Source organism: Silurus meridionalis, chromosome 26 (genome assembly GCF_014805685.1).
Source record: "Silurus meridionalis isolate SWU-2019-XX chromosome 26, ASM1480568v1, whole genome shotgun sequence".
NCBI classification, from domain to species: domain Eukaryota; kingdom Metazoa; phylum Chordata; class Actinopteri; order Siluriformes; family Siluridae; genus Silurus; species Silurus meridionalis.
Window position 1 is genome coordinate 7,684,685 of NC_060909.1, and position 22,150 is coordinate 7,706,834.

Here is a 22,150-nt window from a genome sequence, read left to right on the forward strand (position 1 = left end):
CTTTCTTCAAATTTGAGAATTAGAATTGTTGCTCTCCACGAAGGTGGCCGAGGATTTTAACCATTGTATGATGTATCATGTTAGCAGTTTCGCCAAACTGAAAATATTTACAAGTTGCTAACCTTATAACCTTACATTCCTGTCATATTTATATTCTTAAAGCATTCCCTTCAGTAGCTACAATACATTGTTCATTAACTCACTATCTACATTGGAATGAACAGAAAATATGTGCAAGTACTAAAGTGATAAAACACTTTGACCCGCAGAAAGTGGTAACTCCTCTATCATGTACATGTGTAGGAATGCTTGGACTTCTGTGTTTGACAGGCCAAATAATCCTTGAACTATAGGCTCCTACTTTATTAATTTTTATTTAGTTTTTTTTTTTTTTTTTTTAAGTTTAATGTCTATGCATTTAAATTCTTCCTTTTTCTTAGCATTTATCTATCCCATGTTTCATAATCCAAAGCTTGTGACCTCAGGTTATTTCTATGCAGGCATGCTTGGCTCTTAATGTTAATGAGTTAAGAGGTCAAAAATGAAAGCACGGGCCGAATAGCTTATCAAAAGTTAAAGTACTGGCAGTGTTCACTACATTCTTACATGCTGTAGTGCTCTTGGCCGAAGTCCTGCCAGCTGCCATGTAATCACAAAAAAGCTCTGGATTTAGCTTTAGGCCTTTATCCAAGTTGCTCTACTAAGTAAATATAGTCCGTTTTAGATTTCAATTGGAAGGAGAATGCTGTATTAGGAAATGTTCTATTAATTGTGCTAAATTAGTGGAAATCAGCTTGTTAGACTTTTAACTTCTCCATATATGCATATGTGTTTGTCTTACATAGAAGGTAAAATTTCATCAGGAAGATAAAAAGGCACATGTTCGTGCAGAATGACCAAAACAATCATACACACATACACACATTCACGTGCACATACACGTGCACATACACACAAACTGTATTTACTCTATAACCAGATAACCTTATCACCTTCTTCAAAGTGTACCTATATTTAAGCTTAAAGCTTTGCATAAATTACCATTTTAATGCACTATGCAGTACTTATGACAGAATTATACTCTCTATGATTTCAATATCATGATTTTTTACTGTTTTTCTGTTTAAGACTTTTTGCATTTTAGCTCAAGATCATCAATATGTTAATTTTAATATGTTAATTATGTTATTAATATGTTAGTCAAATTACCTTAAAATCGTATTCATCATTTAGCTGACGTATGGGCTTCTTTTATGAAGTAATAGAAGCTGTTTATGCTAGTGCTACATAAGCAAAAAAGCTCACCTAATTGTGAACTTTTGTGAAACTGTTCGAAAAGTGCTTAATTTCATATACAAATTGAGTAAAATATTTATAATTTGTTCATATTTATAACAGTTCACGACAAGCCATGGCATCATAATAAACGATTCTTTACCTCTTGCATCTTCTTAATTTGAGGGCAAAAATGTAAAAGAAAATATCATTACTTATGTTTACACACTGTAGCTACACTTCAGATACACTGTTACCTATTTATATTATGTAATGAAAAGCCTCTTCTTTCCATTTAAAATGAAATTAAATTGGTCTCCACTCATATCAATCAAAGGTATACTCAAATGCAGAGGGCAAAACATAAACTTATACTTAAAATTAATGAATAAATGTGTATATCACAGTATAAAACTCAATTTAAACATGAATTACAATGAAATGGTCTTAACAACAATGAACTGTAATGAAATGGGCATTCTGTTCTTCTCAGATGAGGATCGGTTCCCTTTTGAGCCTTTTTCCTTTCAAGGCTTCTTCCTCATACCATCTCAGGGAGTTTTTTTTTTTTTGCCACAATCGCCACCGATTCGCTCATTAGGGATAAACCTATAATTACAAGGAACAAACTTGTACATACTTTTATTACCACTTTATCTGGGTTAAGCTGCTTTGAGACAATGTCCATTGTTAAAAGCCCTATACAAATGAAAATTGAATTAAATATAGGGCTGTTGAAATGCAGACTGATATAATGTTTAATATAGAGCGCTTCAGCATAAATAAATTAATTCATTATGAGAAATCATTCACATAATTGAACTGCAATTTTGCTGCTTTAACAAAACTAAGTAATAAAAAAAACTAACGAAAAGTCAAATAAACGTGTATCCCCCCCCTGCCCCAGAATTGAACTCGTCTATATTATAGTAGGGGCTTATTCTCTGCACAAGGCAGTAGGTGATGAGGATCAGTGGTTCTTAAATACCATAAAGGCTATAAATTGATCCAGATGCCCAACAGCAGCACTGAAACTAGCTGCTGGGTATTTTTATCTTGTTCATCTCTTAGCCTCTCAGAGTAACCTCCTACATATGTGGTTTGAGAAATGTATGCTCAACTAAGTTGCTGCTTCTTAAAATAGTTCAGAGTCACCTTCTGTCAATAGATTACACTTTAGCAGATTAATCATCCAGGTTTGAACTCAAGACATTTTGAGCATGTTGCACAGAGTTTACTGAAAATTGCAGGGTTTCACCCAAATGTTCCACCCACGACTCAGGGATATCTCATATCTTTTGTACACACTTGTGTCATAATGGTTTTTTAGAGTATGAGTGTAAATGGATTGGGGAAAAGTGTCCATAAGAAGATATTTTGTAGAATTTATGTTGAAATACTGGAGATTTTGTGTGTGAATCAGTTGGCATCTTATGAAACTAGTTCTTGGCTATGTTTAAAAATAAAAAACTTTCAGATTCTGTAGTGAAAGTTAGAGGTCTTTAATTCCTCTCCATTTTTATATTTTTGTTTTGTTTTAGTTAACTTTTTTTAATTTATCTGCTAAAACAGATTTTTTTATTATTTTATTTTATTTTATTGAGCATTGTTTGTAATTTGAGTTTTAGCTTTGAATTAATCTGGAATTAAAATCCTATTGCGTCCATTAACTCAATCCCAGTGTCTCATATACATTTTGGATGTGCCTCTTTCCACTCTCTTTAGCTGAGCTAAATTTAATTTTGTGATCATGAGGTACGATGTTATTTAAAGCTGCTTATGTACAATGGTGTGCACTGGCTCTTTTTAAAGGCCTGGACTAGTTAAAAATGTCCACATGTCTCCTAGATTCTACGAATAATTTAGATTGCTCAGTCATTGGCAGTTTGTACAAGAATACTTATTCTGTAATTGTATGTCCATATAAGGTTATAAAGTTTGGGCCAGACTTCATGATCCTACTATTCACCTTTGGGCATGTTGCAGACATGTTATTAATAATGGTCTGACTGAAAGTTCACAGGTGCTGGGTTGTTCTCCATAGTCGGCGTATTCTGTTAAATGTCCAAACCAGTTTGTTTTAACTGGTTTCAGGAGCAAGGTGGTGCATGTAGATTGAAAAGGAAGTAATACTTCTGAGTGTGTGAATTTGGCCTGCAACAGAGTGCATTTCTGAAAGTTGCTTGTTTTTTTGGGGGGGTTTGCTTGGGGTTTTTTTTTCTTTTCATATCCTTCAAAAACACAATTATAAAAAGGCCAGGACAAAACATTCTTGACATTTGTGTCCTGAGGTCAGCATTTTACTCTATTCTTATGCACACATTTAACAACAACAGGAGGAAATGCTGACGTTTTCACATCCTATTACCAACAATTAGGGTCTCATAATATATATTTACTAAATGTAGGTTTTTACTTTCATAACTAATAAAGACTGATGTAAAGTACAAAAACATAGCTTCCAACAACTATAGTGTTTAGTCACTTCACAAAAAATAACCTTTTTAGCCACCCATATTAAGCATATATCTATTTACTACTTACCATTTTTGTCTGTTTTTTTGTATAACATCCTGTATCAGAGATTTGTAGACAATCAACTCTGACAGATTGTCTGAGCAGAGACAAAGGATTGGTTTCCTGGCTTGAAACAGAATAAGTAGTCAAAATAATCCTCTCAATATAGATATTTGATCCAAAGATATACCAAAGGATAGCTTTCAACAGAATATAAGAGTCCATGTACTTCCAGTGTTGTTTTTTTTGGATGGAATAACATAAAGAATTGAGGGGAACTAGTGTGAAATTGTGACGTCTTTATTTACTGCGAAATATCAAGACGATCTCGTAAAACTTCAAATTTGTATTTATTTTGCATACTTTGGTTGAAATTTGTATCTGGTTAAAATACAAATCCAAAACTAGATTCAAGATTAGTAGACTTAGTGACTTTGACATTGACACATGCTTTATCCCAACAGTGGTCACGCCATAATGATATCTGAATCCTTGTTCATGTGGCTAAATTGCTAAATTTAGTTACAAAGTCAAGTGAAAGAAATTTCAGAATTTCAAGAATTCTTGTTCATGTTCAGTGTCATTCCAGACTGGCTGTAGTCATGCTTCTTAGTAAGATGCAACCTTGTGTCATTTCATCATCTCACTATTTTTATTAGATGTTGGCTGACCCGCTGTGTTATACCACATTAACCACAGTTTGGTTTCACATCAGCAATTTAAAATGATTAGCATTATTAAATACTTAAACACATCATGATCTAAAATAATCTGTGTTCTGTTTAAGCACAATAGTTTTTTTTTTGTTTTGTTTTTTCCCTCAGAAAAGAGATTGCAAACTTTGGAACTGATCTCATTTCCATAACTACCAGTAAGGACTTAGTTTGCGAAGTGTGTCATTTTTACCTCCTAAATGGGAATATCTTATAGAAACAGTGACTGAAAATGTTTTCCAGTCCTGCTCGATCAGCAGGAAAGTTTAGCCCAATTTCAGTAGAAGCTATATAATTTTTTTCTGGTATGGTAATTACAACATTTACAGATACTTTTGGAGAATTGTTTGGTGAATAAAGCTACTGTTGCCTGTTTTAGTCAATATGTAAGAAAAAGTTAGCATGCACCCTTAATTTATTAGTTACTGACATGATAACTTGAATACCATATCATATAATTGAATACCATATCATATAATTGATGTGCTTACATTGTGTTCATTATAAACAGATTTTTGTTTTTGTTTATTTGTTTTGGTTGATTTAGATTTTTTTAATAAAATGCTAATAAAATATAATATGCAAAATAACCAACATCCAGGTTCTACAGACACAAGTTGAATAGACTGTCAGACTTTCTAAGGTGTTGGACATAAGTAATAGCCTTTATTTAAATAATACATTAATACTATTAATATCTGAACATATTTGTGATGATTGTGGACATTTTTTCCAGCTACCTCACCCAAATCACTCCAACTGGCCTTTAAAGAGTAAAGTTTAAAACCAGAAAGTGAACTGAATGATCACTTTTTTTTTTTTGTAATAGTACCTTTCCATCATAAGTATTTTGGGGTTTTGTTTGTTTGTTTGTTTGGTATCTTAGCAGCAAAGACTTCTCATGTTAATGGAAACGTAGAAGGCAGAAAAAATTGGCGCGATGAAATGTAATAAATCTAAAAGTTATCAATGTCTGTGTTTGCAACTTTTCTGAAGCACATATAACAGGATATTGTCCACAGTTTTTGTACAGAGTTTGGACATTACAAGGCTTTAATGGCTGCTCCATGCAAATTCACTCTGTGTAGGAAACCTAGATGCTTCTTAATGGCAGAAACTTACACATTGTTTCGTGCGTTTCTTTATTTTCAGCCATTTTCATTCAGTAATATTACTCTTTTTAAATCCCTCCGGTATAGTTGTTTAGATTGGAACAAAACTGTTGGCGTGTTTGTCTAAAGAAAAGCTTTTGAATTCCCTTTGGTTGTAAATGTTTGTAGTTTGTAATTTGTTGTCCTCAAGTGATTTTTTTTTTTCTCCCCTCTGTCTCACATTCTCTTTTTTTTGTTCTGTTGTTTTCTTCTCAACCACAAACATTCCATTCAATAAATCTCCAGTACCCTGTGAAAAGTCCATACAGATGAGAACATTGTGCTGAATATGTAGGAACTGCTTGTCTCTTTTGTTTGTTCTCTGACTGCTTTGGATAAACTCTATGGTGAAAGCTGCAGATTTAGACAAAGAGTCTTCTCTCAGTTGTTACAGATGATCCTCACTCAGGTTTACAAGTGCCATTTTTCTGCTTTTATATATACATTTTTTTTAGCTCCATCCAGGTTTTGTTCATGTGCAGCCTAATAATAATGATAAAAAAATGTTCATGTGGATAATCTTTAATGGCAGTTTACTGATTGTGGCCAATTTGAATCATTTGTAATCCAGTCGAGCGGGATAATGCTTTTAATATAACGCTCATTAGAAAACTAATAACACTGTAAGCATTTGTGATTTTGATATACACATTTTAATAAGCTGCACATGCATTTTGAGGAATATTCCTTAAGGATTTTTCCCAATATAGTGAGGGGACCTGTATAAAAATTAAAAGATTAAATAAAGACAAGAGGACACCCATCTTGCTGTCATCCATTTTTTAAGGGTAGGTCATTCAAGTTTCTTTTTAGTGCTTTCAAGTTTGCTAAAGCATTTTACTTAGAGAGGTTTTTCGATTAGACCTAAGACCCGAGAGGGTGAAACGTTAATGTGAGCCATGAGTTTCAATCTGATAGTGACTACAAATAAAGAGGTGCTGCAGTGGTAGCATGTAAAATGTATATCCAACAGTTCGAAGATATATAACAATAATATTATGTGATTCTTTCCCAGATAGTTGACACAATTGGAAGCACACAGTGGTATAGAATGTCTTTGTATGCTATAGCATTACAATATCCCTTCACTAGAATTAAAGACCCCAAACCTGTTTCTGCATAACAATGCCTAATAAGGTCCAACATACAGAACAGGCCCCAGGCCTCTTAATCCAACACCAGTGCCTGACCGCAGTAATGTTCTTGCAGCTGAATGATCACAAATTCCCACAGCTTCTGAAATCTAGTAAAAAGCGTTCCCAGAAGACTTGAGCGTATTATATCGGTAATGCTTTACTAAAGCTGGAGTGAGATGTTCCGTAAGCATGTATTGGTTTGGTACTCAGGTGTCCATGAATCTTTGGCTTTGTAGTGTATGGAGTTTAATACTATACTGCCCAAGGGCTTCATTGCCCAAAATGACTTTTGACATGTTGACTCGCTGCCTTCTGAGGGTTTTAGACAATAATTTTGTACCTGCCTGGTTATTTTTTGCATGGTCATTTGCCTAAATTGTCCAGACTTGGTAACCACCCATGCTGTCACTGCTGTCTGTGGATATGTGTTTAGTAACCTACAATATATCTGTTTTTTGCACATTTGGCTTCTTTAGGGTTCTTATTGTTTATCTTGATCTGTCATTCTCTCTCTCTAGCTGTGTTATCACTATTCAACAGGCCTGGTGGTGCTACATCAGCAAATATTAGCCAGGATGTTTTCATTAGGAGCCTTCCTTCCTTCATGAAGAGACACACACATCAGCAGCTCTGTGACACTACATATTCCTGACTCTCCCTCTCTAACTTCTTATTTCTGTGTGAACGTACACACAGGGGCGGTTATTACCTCACGTGGCTGTCATGAGAAACCACCAGGCTGCTGGTTGTCAAAGCAGTCCACCAAAACAAGATTCTGGGAGAAAATCAAGTCAGGAAAAGTGAAGTCAAGATGTTCCTAACCAGTCACGAATCTAGTCACCATGCAAAGAAAAATATACCAAAATATTTTCTTTGTTTGCCAAATTAATTCATGTTTATGGTGCTGTAAAGTATAACTGCTTGCTGAATCGGGCTTACAGTATATTATGGAATGTACACCTACAAAGGGCTCTGAATTAGAACATGTATTAGAGTGTTTCTGCTATAGAACAATTCAAATCATGCATTATAACTTGTCTGTACACTGTAGTGCAGTACTTGTGTTTGGATGTGTGTGACCTTTAACATTTTTTTTTTTTTTTTTTTTTTTTTTTTTTTTTTTTTACTGATTCCACATTTTTATAATTTTATCAAAAACTTTCAGCTTTGATAGAATGGTCTCACAATGAAAGTGGCTCACTCTCAATAATAAGTGGTAAACAGTGATCATTGAGCATGTTTGGGCTGGCAAAAATCTTCTGTTTATGATTTCCTATTTGCAATTGTGCATGTAGTGAACCTAAAGTGATTGTGTTTGGATTAGACAAGCATGCGAAGATCTGGGTGGGATAAAAGCAAACAAATTCGTCGAAACAACCGCTATGATATGCAAGATGTCTTGCTAGCCCAGTTAAGTTTATCCTTAATAAGTGAGCCATTGGCAATGATGGCAAGGAAAACGTCCCAGTGATCGTATGAGAGAGAAAGAAATGAGAGGAACCAGACTCCAAAAGGAACCCATGCTCGTCTGGGTGACCATTATTGACCATTCGTCGTAGTTCAATCATCACTGAGGTTATCAGCTGTTCATTGATGGACACTTGAATGCAAAAATGTTTATAGTATTTGTAGCTCTAAGCCATTGTAGCAGTTTACATTATTAAATGATAATTAAAAATGAAAGACTTTACTGGCTATGCTTAAACAAAGCCCTAGAAGACTGAGTTTTGAAAACTGCAGGTTTTCCCAGTTCTGTTATTAGACCTAGTTGTTGTTATTGGGCCTGTGCATATTGCATGGTTCAGACAGAACATGTTTGCTCTTTGGTATTGTGTAATATCAATACAAAGTTCCAGTGAAAAGAAAAGTAGTGACTGTAAATTTATGGTTGAAATTATAACAGACTCATGTTGCAGCTTGTATTTAAATTTATTACCAGTTTAATGTCTGCATTTTTTTTGCATTACCTTCTTATAATTCTTAAATGAATAAAGGGAAGTGATTCAACTGAACAGATTTCATTTTGCTGGCTTGGTTTTCTGGTTAAAGATCACAAGCTGTGTCATGTAAGCCTTGTGCATGACACTTCTTCCATGTCATATCTGGAAGTAATTATGAGAGTAAGTTGAAAAGAAATGTGATTCTAAGTAAGAAATAAATGTATAGTATTTTGAAGTTGTGGTTAAATGTTTTGCAATTATAGTGATCACAGAGAAAAATTAAATCTATTTATTTATATATATTTTTTTACTTCTGAATCATTATTAATTATAACATACATCAAAGAAACTTAAAAAGTTATTTACCTTGTGTTGCCATTAAAGGAGTAGTCACAGTCCTTTGCTGCTTGTGACCCAAACCTCATCAAGAAGTTCACAAAAACTTTGTGTTGAAATTACGCATGTCTTGTGAGTCGATTTTTAAGAACATGGCATAAACTGAGCATATCGTTTTTATTTTATTTTATTTTTTTTACTGTGGGCAGGGCAAATTTCAGGGTCGGAAATAATTTTCACTGTCGTTTAAAATATAATGAAACATGCCAGTATTGTGACTCACTTAAAAAAACAAAAAAAAACAACGGTAAAATAGCTTTAAAAATTACAAACGACACCTTCACATTCTTATGACGTAACAATTACAGTATTTTTCGGACTATAAGCCGCTACTTTTTTCCCACGTTTTGAACCCCGCGGCTTAAACAACGAAGCGGCTAATTTATGAATTTTTCCTGGGTTTTTCCAGGTTTCACAAACTTCAAGCCAAAAAGCTGAGCCCCATAATATTAGACCAATGAAACTTCTGAACGGAAATGAAAAAACGCACCTCACCTGTGTTCTGAGCTGCACGGCTTCGGGAGAAAAAACTTCCATTGGGTGATTTTTAAACGCACGACGATGCCAAAAGATAAACTCCCGAGAGAAATAGTTGTGAAAGGAAGGAGGAAGACAGTGAACAATGACTTTCTTAGTCGGCTACTGTTTAGATACAAGCCGTTGTAGCGCGTTGAGTCTGGGTGAAGGGAGAGCTCGCTAACTCTAGTTGCAACAGAAATCATATAAGCACAGACAGGTTTCCAAAACTCGTGATTTTTTTTATTTTTCTTGACAACAGCGTTACGGGCTAGTCAAAGAAACGTAGAAATGAGCATCAGAAAATAATAAGCACATAATCCTCAGTCTTACACAAAGGAGGTACAGGAAGAATGCAGTGGCATGCTATTCCCAAAATACCGCTATGCTCCTAAAGGAAGCGCAACATATTTCACCTGTTACTCCGTGTGTAACGTGTCTTTTGTTAAAGCCTGTGTAAAGTACATTAGTGTAGACACCTGTGGCTAATAGACAGGTGCGGCTTATTTATGTTCAAAATAAAAATATTTGTAAAATTCAGTGGGTGCGGCTTATATATGCGCTTTATAGTCCGGAAATTACGGTATCTATTAATGGCTGATGAAAATAAGTGTTCAAAGGATTTATTATATTTCATTATAGGTTTTTTTTTCATGTAATTGTCTGTAGTTATTTATGCTGTTTAAAAAAAAAAAAAAAAAAGGTCACATTTTGGGATTCCTGCACAATGTATTGCTTGCTTGTCATAGGTATTACATAGTGTTATTCATACGAGCATACGGGCGTGATCATTTGTTGTAGATTAGTGTATATGCAAAATAGTATATTGGAAAATATATACTTCATGGTTTACTGTCCAGTAACATTTACATATTTTAGTAATATGTTTTGAATATTTACCTCGTTCTTTGAGCTTTTAAAAATGTAAAAAAGAGAATATATATAATAAAGTAGAAAAGAAATGCATTAACTTGTTCTGTATGAGCATTCTGATGCTATTGGTCAGAAGGTCGGTTACCCCATGCACTACCCCAATCTCACAATTATTGTTACCAAACTATTAGAGTGGAACCTCATAGCATAGAGTCTCATCATATGAGTAGAAAACTTAATACACAGACGAACACACACACAAGCGCGCACACAGCAATTTTTTTTAAGGCATTGGCTCTGCACAGTGATAAATTAAATCTAATCTTATCTAAGTGTTTCAAGTCACATAGCAAATGTGTTTTTCAGATGGTAAGCATCAGAAAGAACCCTACACTTCTATTGTTTGTCTATGTGTAATATGATTGTATGATGTGTGTTTAGCCTGTTTACTTCTAGTATGTCCTTTAAATGGTAAAAAAAAAAAAGCCTTTCCCAAACTTTATTTAATACATATTTATCTTATGCTCCTGGTTTTGGTTCCACCACTTCAAGCCATTTGTAAACAACAAATAAATATAAAGGCATACTTTTTTTTGGACTGTCCACATAACATTAGGTATGTTCTTTTTAGTAAGAGAGAAGTGTTTAGGCCCCTATCTCATTTTCAACCAAATTACCTTATAAATATAAGCTTGACAATTTTGTGTAATTTCAAAAAATTTTAACTTGATGACAGACCATGATGTTTGAAAACCAGTCATCAGAGTAGGAATGTGCAGTGTATGTTTCAGTTTAAGTGGTCAACAAAATGATCATCATCCTGTTTAATTGTTCACCAGATATCATAACATCTCTTTTGTTCTTTCTGTTGCAGAGAAGCTGTATAACTCCCAGGGGCCTGAACTGCGACGGTCTCTTTTTTCATTAAAGCAACTGTTTCAGGTGGGTACACAGTGAGTTGACTACATTATGGAAATGACAGATAAACCCTCAGTATGTATTAATCTATGGCTTTTTTTAAGAATCAGTTGTCACACAGCTTGTCATTTTAGTTTATTTTAAAGTTGTGTGCAATAACTACACATTTTTTTGTGTCTGTGTTATGGAATTATGAACTGCAATTAAATGCTAAAATGCACAAATAGGTGGTGAATTAAATAAAAAAAAAATGTTTGTACGTGTTGCATTAATATAAAAAAATCGTGCAGTTTTTTTTGTATTCTTTTATTTTATTTACTATGCTGTACATATCCTTTCCCATCCTTTGCTAATTGGTGCATGACGTTTCTATTAAAATTCTGTTTGCCCACATTTGGTGATTTTAATAGTTGGAGTGATTAATTGTAATCGGTAGATAATTTTCCGATCTTGTTTTTCAAAACGTACACTGTACATTAAACTAAATGATAAACCAACAAACCATTAACCTTTTTTTTTTATTATTGTCTTTTCTACAGGATGATAAGGACCTGGTACCTGAGTTTGTGAATTCTGATGGCTTGACCTGCTTTATAAAAGTGGGCGTAGAAGCAGACCACAATTACCAGAATTACATTCTTCGAGGTGGGAGGTTAACAAAAACAACAAAAGACTAAAATTCCAGCATATCAGATTCTAGCACTTTAATGAGAATGATGAGAAAGCTGTAGTAAGAATTATAAATAGTGGTTAAAGAGACTATAGTAATATTAAGTTAAAGTGCTTAAATGAGATACATTGGTTCTGGTTTGGCTAAGGGGCAGATGAACAGATAGAAAGTGTTTGCAAATTCCGCGTGACCACTTTGTTTGAAGGTATGTGCATCCTGACAATGTCAAACTTGAAAGCAATAAAAACAATTTTAGAAACGTAGAACTGTTGGCGTTTTTAGATTGTAATACTTAATATTAAGCTTGCAGAATATTAAGAATAGTCATTTTGATAAATTTTTTATTTTTATTTTCTCAACTAAAGACTTCGCTACACATTGTCTGGTAACGTTTTGCACTTAAAATTGTCCAAAAAATGAATCAATACAACAGTAATTATTGATACAATGTCAAGTTTTTAGTCCAATGTGCTCTTATTTGGTTCCGGCCAAAGTTTTTTTTCCTTTTAGTCTAGCGCATTCACCAAACACAGCTAAAGCATGCTGCTGTATGCTAAGTGTAAGTTCATGTGAAATGAAATTTCATACAATTCTACAGAACCTCTACATGCTCCTTTAATTTTGCCTCCAATCCATCTTCAAAATCCAGGGTTCATATTTAGGGCTTATAAACATTGCTGTTTTAACCGTTCATTTTGCTGCCTTGTGTAATCTGCAGAGTTGTTATTTTGGCGTGGGTTCTGGGACAGGAAGTTTATACTGGAACAACAAATAGCTTTTAGTACAAATCTGTACATCCGGCTGTAGCTCGGTCCTTGCTGATGAACTTCCCACCTTCTGCTTCTCTGTAGTTATTGGAACATGAAAAGCAAAAGGAAAAAAGTGTAGCGTCAGTAACATTTTCTCTAAGTGTGTGTGTTTGTGTTGTCTTGCAGCTTTGAGTCAAATCATGTTGTTCGTGGACGGGATGAATGGAGTTATAAACCATAATGAGACAGTGCAGTGGCTGTACACCCTTTGTGGCAGCCTGGTGAGTAACCACATTATATAACTCGCACACACACACCCTTATAAGCTAATTAGTGGTAGATGTGGTTGACTGTTCTTAGTTTGTGGGCTGCAGAGTTTAAATACTTTATTGTTCAAAGCTGCTAACGAAATGGAAAAGGTGAGGTACTGAGCGAAAGGGTTACTTGTGTGACCATGACCTTCCATTTAACACATTCATGGTATTATTGAGTAAAACATTTGCAGTAACCGCAGCTTATAAATCACTTTAGCTCTGTTAAATGAAGTAATTTTTAGAGCGAGAAAAATTAAATGTATTATGACCTCCAGTAAGTCAAGCTTCTGATTTAAACTTCTGTCTAAATCGATATATTTTTGTGGAAATTATTTTTCTCATGCTTTATTGCCACTATTGTGCTCCAAGCCTGCATTAAAAGTAATTAGCTGATGCTCATACCTGAAGCACCTGGTGCTTGGGGTTTATTTACAGCCCTGAAGTAGTTTTTCCACACTACTGTGCACTACTTCATGCAAGCGTCCTGAGCAGAGTTACTTATCTTTACTGACATCATGCTCTCACAGTCGAAGTAAATATAACAGATGTTTCAACATAACCGAGCTTCATCTCCTTGGTTTCAGTACTGATTTTGCAGATTGCCAACAAACTCCTATTACTTACTGTAGAAGTGTCAACAGCTTTATCACACTTTTGTCCACTTGAGTATTGGCTAAAGATTGCGTAATGTTTTTTTCCCCAAAAATGTATAATTTATCTGAAAAAAACAATTGCAAATCACAATAATTTATAGGCAGCTTCTTTATCTGAACAAAATGACAACAATTTCATGTCATGATGCACTTTATTTGTTATTACTCTCAAGCATTAAAAAAAAAAAAGCATTGTGCATTGTGATTAACGCAATACTGGTATTATAATGTCATATTCCTATAATCCTGTTCATGTTAACGAACCAAAGAAACATTTCTTTTTAATGTCACTGTGAACCCCCTGGAGGGTAAAGGTGAGGGAAAGTTGACAGGGGGATGTAAAACATAATGATAGGAAAAAAAAAAATCAGTATTGAAAGAGTATTGAAAAACTTGCGTATTTCGCCATCTGGTGGAGAATAAGTGTAATTGCAGTCTCTCCTCTCTCTTCTCCTCTCTCAGTCTCGGCTGGTAGTGAAGACAGCTCTGAAGCTCCTCATAGTGTTTGTAGAATACACAGAAACTAACAGCCCGATACTTATGCAAGCTGTCAGTACAGTGGATAGAAAAAGAGGTAAAAAGCTCATGATGAATCCACACACATTCAGAAGAAGTGTTTGAAGAAATATTTATTTGTACTAGCTGGAGATGAGTTTCACTCTGAAAATTACGTTGTAGGTGTGAAATCTTGGTCATACTTGGTGTCTATTTTGGAGGAGAAGAATGGCTCTGACACAGAGCTCCTGGTCTTCACCATGTCCCTTATTAACAAGGTAGCTAATGCACACGCGCGCACACACACACTCTCACACACACACACACACACACACACACACACACACTGCAGTCCTCATCAACAAAGTTCCTTGCCCATACACATTATTGTAGCAGTTTAGAACAGAAACTCTTTTGTTATATTCAGGACCACATATAGCACCATCTCCATATAACCATCATGCTATAGACTCCTGCTAAACCACACCCACACCCTCTATAATCACGTCACTGTGACCATTAACAACAAGAATCTTTATAGATTACAACTCTTTAAAATACATAGGAAGTGCATTATTGGATCTTCAGTAGTACGTGCCACCTATGGATTTACCATATACAGACAGAACATATCTATGAAATGCTTTCAACAAAAGTAAACTTAAATCTAGAAGGAGAACAATCTTATCTTAGTCATAGATCACCTGCTAAAACTGTGTTTCTAATGTAATCTTTATGTAGATTTAAGACCTAAAATCCCAGTTTATATCCAGGGAGATGAGTAATTATGAAAGTCAGTCTATTTTCATAACTTTCTACCCTCTTTCACAGACTTTAGCAGCTCTGCCTGACCAGGATTCATTCTACGACTTGACAGACAGCCTGGAGCAACAGGGTATGGAGCACATCATGGAGAAACACATGAACAGCAGAGTCATTGACCCCGACCTCAAACAGCAGTTTACTATATACGAGGTACAAGAACAGCAGCCCAACAGCATGTCAAGAATATTTATAGCAGTATAGTATATTTCACACCAGCAGGTACAAACACTGTGCTGTGTAGATGAGAAATGCAATATGCACAAGTTGGGTTTTTTTTTGTTTAGAATGCTTTAAAGCATGAGGATGGAGAAATTGATGAGTCCAGTCCTCTCAATCGTAAGGAGCGGAGAAAAGCAACTAACAGCGAGCAGGAGGGCAGGAGGAGCCGACGGTCCTCAGCACACAATATACTGGATGGTCCGCTTCCTTCCACTGTGCTTGCTTCTGCGTCTTCCTCTATTAGTCCCACTACAGGTTCGTCTCACACCAGTCCCACCATTCTCTAAGCAGGGAAGTAGTAGTTTTATGGTTGAGATTTTGGGCTGTTGATCAGAAGGTCATGAGTTCTAATCCCAGCACCCACCCAGTAACCTGTAGCTGTATAGGTGTTAGTCGGTGCCAAATGCCATTAATGTAAATGTTCAAGCCGCTCAGTTTAGAGTTTGTTTTAGATTAATTCAATAAAAGTTTACCGTATTTTCCAGACTATAAGCCGCTATAAGCCACTTTTTTCCCCACGCTTTGAACCCCGCGGCTTAACACAATGAAGCGGCTAATGTATGGATTTTTCCTGGGTTTTTCCCAGTTTCACAAGCTTCAAGCCAAAAACCTGAGCCCCATAACATTAGACTAATGAAATTGCCGAACGGGTTCAGGTGAACCAATAAAATTCTTTATATTAAATCAGATGCGCTCCCACTGAATCGGGCCGCGCCACATCATAAATATAAATGAGGTTCCTCTGACGTTTGACCTGCCGCTCACTCGGACTGTCAACAGGAAATGTGAATCATTTGTCACGCTGAAAACAACCGGGCATGAAAAAACACACTTCACCTGTGTTCTGAGCTGCACGGCATCGGGAGAAAAGCTTCACCGGTGGTGATTTTTAAACGCACGACGATGCCAAAAGATAAACTTGAGAGAGAAATTGTTGTGAAAGGAAGGAGGAAGACAGTGAACAATGACTTTATTAGTAGGCTTCTTTTTAGATACAAGCCATGTAACAGACACTGTCTTTCGTTAAAGCCTTTGTAAAGTTCATTAGTTTCAATGTAGGCGTATTTATGTTCAAAATAAAAATCTTTGTACAATTTAGTGGGTGCGGCTTATATTTGGGTGCGCTTAATAGTCCGGAATTTACTAAAAATTATTTTTTTAAATCATATTCTTTAGGTAAAATCTGATATATTTTTCTACATTTAATGTATAACCAGATTGCTGCACAGGAGACAGATTTTAAACCCTAAAACAATCCCATAATGGTTTTCTATTGGACATGCTTTTAATCCTGCTTTTAATTTGGAATTGTATTTACTGTTTCAAAAAATACTACAACATCAGCAGTAAACAGCAGTAAACAATTAACAATCAACAATAAAAGAACTGATCCATATAAGTATATAGTATATAGTGAAGTAAAAGTTTCCCAGATTAAGTAAAAATACTCAAAATGTGCTTAAATATAATATAATTACTTTGTTACTGTTTATCACTATGTTTAAAAGGTGGTATTATGTTTGGTGTGCTTTTGCTCTGAATCTGAACATAAACTATATAGGAATGGTATTATATCGCTTAATAGAAATATCTAACAGTATCGTAATAATGTTTTTGCTTTGATATAGAAGTAAGCAAGCTCACTGTGACTATATATTGAAATGGAATTGCTTCACTCTGCATGCACATTTACTGCACTTCAGCATTCAGCAACACTGAATAAACGGCAAAGAAGATATTGCTGATGCTTTGCGTCGTCCCTATCAGTTTTCTCGACAGTAGTTGTCGAATCTGTCACATCCTTTCAGTGCACACTGATCTTTTGAGCTATTGGTTTATTATTTAAATGTGTGCAGTAACATTCTAGCTATTTATTTATTTTGCTTATTTTTTACTCTTTATCAGGTCCATGCTGAAATTATTTGGATTAAAATCTATTCAAGTCACTATTCAAACCTGTGCATATCTATAAGAACACACTGTTCTCCTTTTTTTTTAGCTTCTTGAAACCTTTATAATCACTTTGAGAACTACTGCTTTAGACTATGTTGTCCTTGTAGATGGGAAAAGAAAGCATTCACATGAGTGTGCTACAGACTGATATAAAGTAGCTGATATAATCAATCAGAATTCGTGGAAACAAACCTTTTGCAGGTATAAAAGCAATTAGGGATGTGCTTCAATATTTAGGTATGAGAAAGTCATATTAATTTATAATAAAATCGTGTTAATTTTTGGTTTAGTGGCCAAATATTATTTCCATCACTACTATTATTGTGCTCTCTGTGCGTGCTCTGCTTTGTAGTTTGTTCTCTAAGTTATGACCAGATTTCATACACTTGCACTCTTGTTTAAGACAAGAGTAGTGAGTTTGCTTGTTTTTGTTTTTCTTGCAGATCCTAGTTGTATCACCTCTCCTGAACCATCCGGCAGTCCATCCTCCCCTTTCCTCATTTCTCCCATTGGCCGTCATCCAGTAAGATCCTCCTCCAGTGAATCGGAATCCAGTGTACACAGCTCAACCCCAGTAGTGCCCTCTGTCGTAGTTAATGAAACTCCAGTCAGTGATGCGTAAGTAGATCGTGTGCAAGTAGAACGTGTTTGTGTGAAAGAATGTGTGTGAGAACGTGTACGAAATTGTGTGAGAGAGCGTGTTTGTGAATGTGAGAGACCATGTTTGTTTGTGACTGACTGCGTGTGTGTCAGACTGTGTGTGGAATCATATGAGAGAGCGAGTGTGTGTGAGAGCGTGTCTGTCTGTTTGTTTGTGTGTGAGGGGGTGCATGTGGGTGTGGAGAGAGATAGAGTGTGTGTGTGTGTGTGTGTGTGTGTGTGTGTGTGTGTGTGTGTGTGTGTGTGTGTGTGTGTGCATTCATGAGTGTGTGTTGTGAAATGTAGTCAGTACTATGATGTCTGTCTGTCTTGTGATTTCAAGGCTGAGCTAGAAATTGCTTTAAAAAGCTTTTTATACTGATTGTTTTTTCCTGTTGTTTTTTTTGAGAGACTTTTCTCCCCTCCACTCAAAAGCACGTGGGGACAATAATAAAAGCCCGGGTACAGATTTGAAGTGCTGTTATAGAGTGTGCACCACTCAGTTTGTGGAACTTGCTACAAACATTTACTAGGGATGAAGAACATTAATTCTTTAAACTGCTGCATTCTGCCATACATTCTGCTGTATACAACCTGCTGCATACAACTGCCTTTTTTCCTTTGTTTGTTGTTTGTTTTGTTTTTTAGATTTCTATACACAGAATCTTTTGAATTTTATTGTATAGCCTTAAATATAAAACAACATCTGTAAAATCAAATAGAGACATTTAAATATTGAAAAGAGGATGCTCATTATAATATAGTGCAAATATAATTTCATTTTCTTTTGTTTGTAAAAGACTTTTGCTGTTGTATTGCAAGTCCTCATTTGACCCACTAATCTCAAGCTGCTCTGGCTTAGGAAAATGTTATTCTACAGCAGACTGGCTTCGCAAACTGAACCACAAACACTGTCTTAGCCAATAACATTTGCCCAGACATGCCACGAATGGGTGACAATGCCTAGGGTGGGAGTGTAACACACTTAAGATGGAAATATAATTTTTAGTTAACATTTGAGTCATTTTGTAACTGGAAGATTTATATTTTAGTAATGAATAAAGACAACAAAATGAATAACCTTTTTTTTTTTTGCTCAGAATGTATGAAAATGAGAATTTACCACTAGACAGTCTTGTTGTCCTTTTCAGCTCCTCCCAGTGTAACCAAATTGCTATGTGCTTGTCCAAGTATAGCTCCTGGCCAAAGCAAGACATTTTTTTAGCTGAAGGCCACTACATATATGGGGAAAGCTAATGTTTTAGTTGGAAGACCATTTTCTCCTAGTAAAGTTTAACTATTTAGTGATCAGATTGCATATGATATATTATGTTAGCCTGCTGGGGCATATCACAAACTGAGTGTTTGTTTTGTTTAGTTTTTTCATACTTTTCCATTCAATCGGGGCAGACACGATAGCCGGCTCCTTCTTTGACTTTTTCACATTGCTTCTGCACTTGTTTACATACTTTGGTGGTTTGGGGGCAGTCTTGCAAGTGTCGTGGGTCTTTTTGTTCTTGTTTTAATTCTCTGCTTATTCATCTAACCAGACGTCACCATTCCACAGCTCTCTCTCTTACTATTTCTGTGTGTCACTTCCTGCTCATTACAGCAGGGGGCGCACTTTCATTGGTCAGTACCTGGCTCATATGGGGATTTCTAGGCGGAGGTTAAAAAAGGCGGGGTCTATAACACAGGAGCCCTCCACTCCCCTGAAGAGGTCTGTATAACTCACCTGCTTTTCATCTCACTGGTAAAGTTATTCCTTCTGCTGATTGGATTAGCTGAAAGGAATAACTTTTACTTCTTTTTTTTTTTGTCTCTGAACTAACCCACATCACATGGTCCTAACACCGATGTTGACAAACAAGGGTCTTTTAATGTCCTTATCTCCTGCATATTCTTGTTTCGTTTTAACAGATATGGTTTTGGCTACAACTGTCAATCATGTGGAAATTAATTACAACTAAATTCTACAACTAAAGTCTCTATAGATAATTATCTATATTCTAAATAGCACACGTTTGTTTTGTATCCGAGTAACATGCAACATGCACCAATTAATTTGGTTGCTCAAATTTAGTCCAAGTATTGCATTACACCACTTTGGTACAGAATATTTTCAGTATTTTAATATACAGTATAATGATTTAAATCCAATATTTTGGTGGTTAAAGCAAGATATGCTGCAGAAAAATGATTCAGAAAGGCTTCAAGACAGAGAACACATTGCTTTATTAATAATTTTGGTAAAAGACTGCACTGTAATGTCACTGGCATAAATCAACAGATTTCCTAAATACTGTATACCAGTTCAAATGAACAATTCTAGGAATTCATCAATTAATCAATCAATCAATCTTAAATGTACTCTTTATTTTGAAAGTACATTTACTTACACAGGAGAAGATCCTTCCAGGACTAGAGCTGGGAAGTTCAGTGACCTTAATTTTCACATTGAATGAACCACAATGTAATATTTCTGTTTTAAATACTTAATATAAAATACAAAATTGATTAAATGGGATCTCAGTTGCAAACTATAAAATGTAGGGACTATAAACTTAAATGTTTCTCAGGAAAAAAAAATTATGAAAGACAGTTTGAGAAGCTCTAAATCACAGAAACTTCCAGCTTAAGTCCCTGATTCTTTGGTGTGTGGGTGTGGGGTGTGTGTGTGTGTGTGTTTAGTCTTAAAAAAAAGGGGATAAATATTGTGTTTTTTTTGCTGAAAGCCAACCAGGGTTTTCAAGCTTCAGTGCCAATGGATATAAAGTCAAAGAGGCTTGCCCTCGCAATGCAGGAACTTTTCAGGACATTGCAACAAAGAAAGCTCTCACTGTGTGATTGGGACTGTAGTGATTTAGATATTTGAAAAAAATATTATAAAATATAAATATTATATTAAAAATAGTAAAATAAAATATATAAGTTGGTATATTTTTAAATGAGTATTTCCTTTAAAGAGGTTATTTATTTTAAGACGTATGAGAAAAGTTTAATTCCTGAAAGTGATGGCCTGAAATTGATTCTTATTGTCACTGAGTACTTCTTAAAAGACGGTGTTCCTACTCAGATCAGATCAGAAGTTTCTCAAAGGAAAATGTTGTGATCAGTCTCCGAACTGTGTAAATCTCACTCAGATTAAACTTCTCTTAGCTGTTAAAGTAAAATAGCAGCAGGATTAAGTTTGTTTAAATTAATTAAAACTTCTCAAAAACTTAAATCAGGATTTAAAATGATATGAATAAATGTCTCGTTATTATTTAATCTTCAATCCGGAAAAAATTTAGCTAAATTGTCAGGACATAAAATAGATTTAGAATTTGCATTTGTAACATTATTTGTATTGTTTCTCACAGCCCAGTGAGGATATTATTATTTTCTTTTATTTAATGTACTGTATGTTTTGCGTTTTTTAATCAAATTAATGTAAAATAAATTATATATACTAAATCTTTTTAAATTTCACTTGTTTTTTATGAACAGATATAAATTTGTAGATGTGTGTGTGTGTGTGTGTGTGTGTGTGTGTGTGTGTGTGTGTATGTGTGTATATATACACAGCCTCTGTGGACCTTAATGGAAACGGAAGTGTTTTGAGAAGTGGGACTCAGACTGTCTCCGTTGGCTTGGCTGTGATGACATTTTTTAGTGTTTTGTTGATTTTTTTTTTTCTTCCTCCCCTTCCCCATCCAGCCTCAGCATGACTCCGGGAGACTCTCCTCCTCAGGACAACCAGACAACACAAAAAGAGCAGAGCCACAGTGAGGGAACAGGACGGCTTAAGTGAGTATCATTTCCCGTTTTCTCTCACTCAGTTGGAGATGGTTATAATAAAGGGAGAATGGGATGCAGAAGAGACAAAGAAGGAGGGTGGGGGGGGTGGGTGTTAGACATTAAGATATGCACTTGTTGACTTTTTTTTTTTTTTAAACTGCAATTAACAGTTTTATGTAGAGATGATGGCAATTTGCTTTGATAGATGTTTTAAAGCATTGGATATTGTTGAATATCTTTGCAAAGTCTGTGTTGATGTTAATGATAATGATTAGTGTGTTAAATTGTAGAGTGAATCACTAAACATGGCAGTATTGTTATTATTATAATGAACATAATTGACTTTTATTTTTACTATGTTTTGTTTTACTGTTTTTATTGCACAGAATAATTATTATGACATGTTACATATAACATT

The 22,150-nt window shown here is 35.1% G+C and overlaps 1 protein-coding gene across 8 annotated transcripts in view; it reads left to right on the forward strand.

Moving 5' to 3' along the window:
* The window catches only part of fhod1 (formin homology 2 domain containing 1), a 52,741-nt gene that overhangs the window by 14,693 nt on the left and 15,898 nt on the right, over positions 1-22,150 (forward strand). For 5 of the 8 annotated variants that reach the window (XM_046840140.1, XM_046840141.1, XM_046840142.1 and 2 more), the window contains exons 4-13: positions 11,392-11,459; positions 11,975-12,080; positions 13,041-13,135; positions 14,284-14,395; positions 14,500-14,594; positions 15,148-15,291; positions 15,426-15,615; positions 17,757-17,931; positions 19,565-19,672; positions 21,652-21,741. In XM_046840140.1, the coding sequence (XP_046696096.1) occupies positions 11,392-11,459; positions 11,975-12,080; positions 13,041-13,135; positions 14,284-14,395; positions 14,500-14,594; positions 15,148-15,291; positions 15,426-15,615; positions 17,757-17,931; positions 19,565-19,672; positions 21,652-21,741 (1,183 nt within the window). The remainder of the gene's footprint in view (positions 1-11,391; positions 11,460-11,974; positions 12,081-13,040; positions 13,136-14,283; positions 14,396-14,499; positions 14,595-15,147; positions 15,292-15,425; positions 15,616-17,756; positions 17,932-19,564; positions 19,673-21,651; positions 21,742-22,150) is intronic. The other 3 variants (XM_046840144.1, XM_046840146.1, XM_046840147.1) reach the window with 1 other exon arrangement.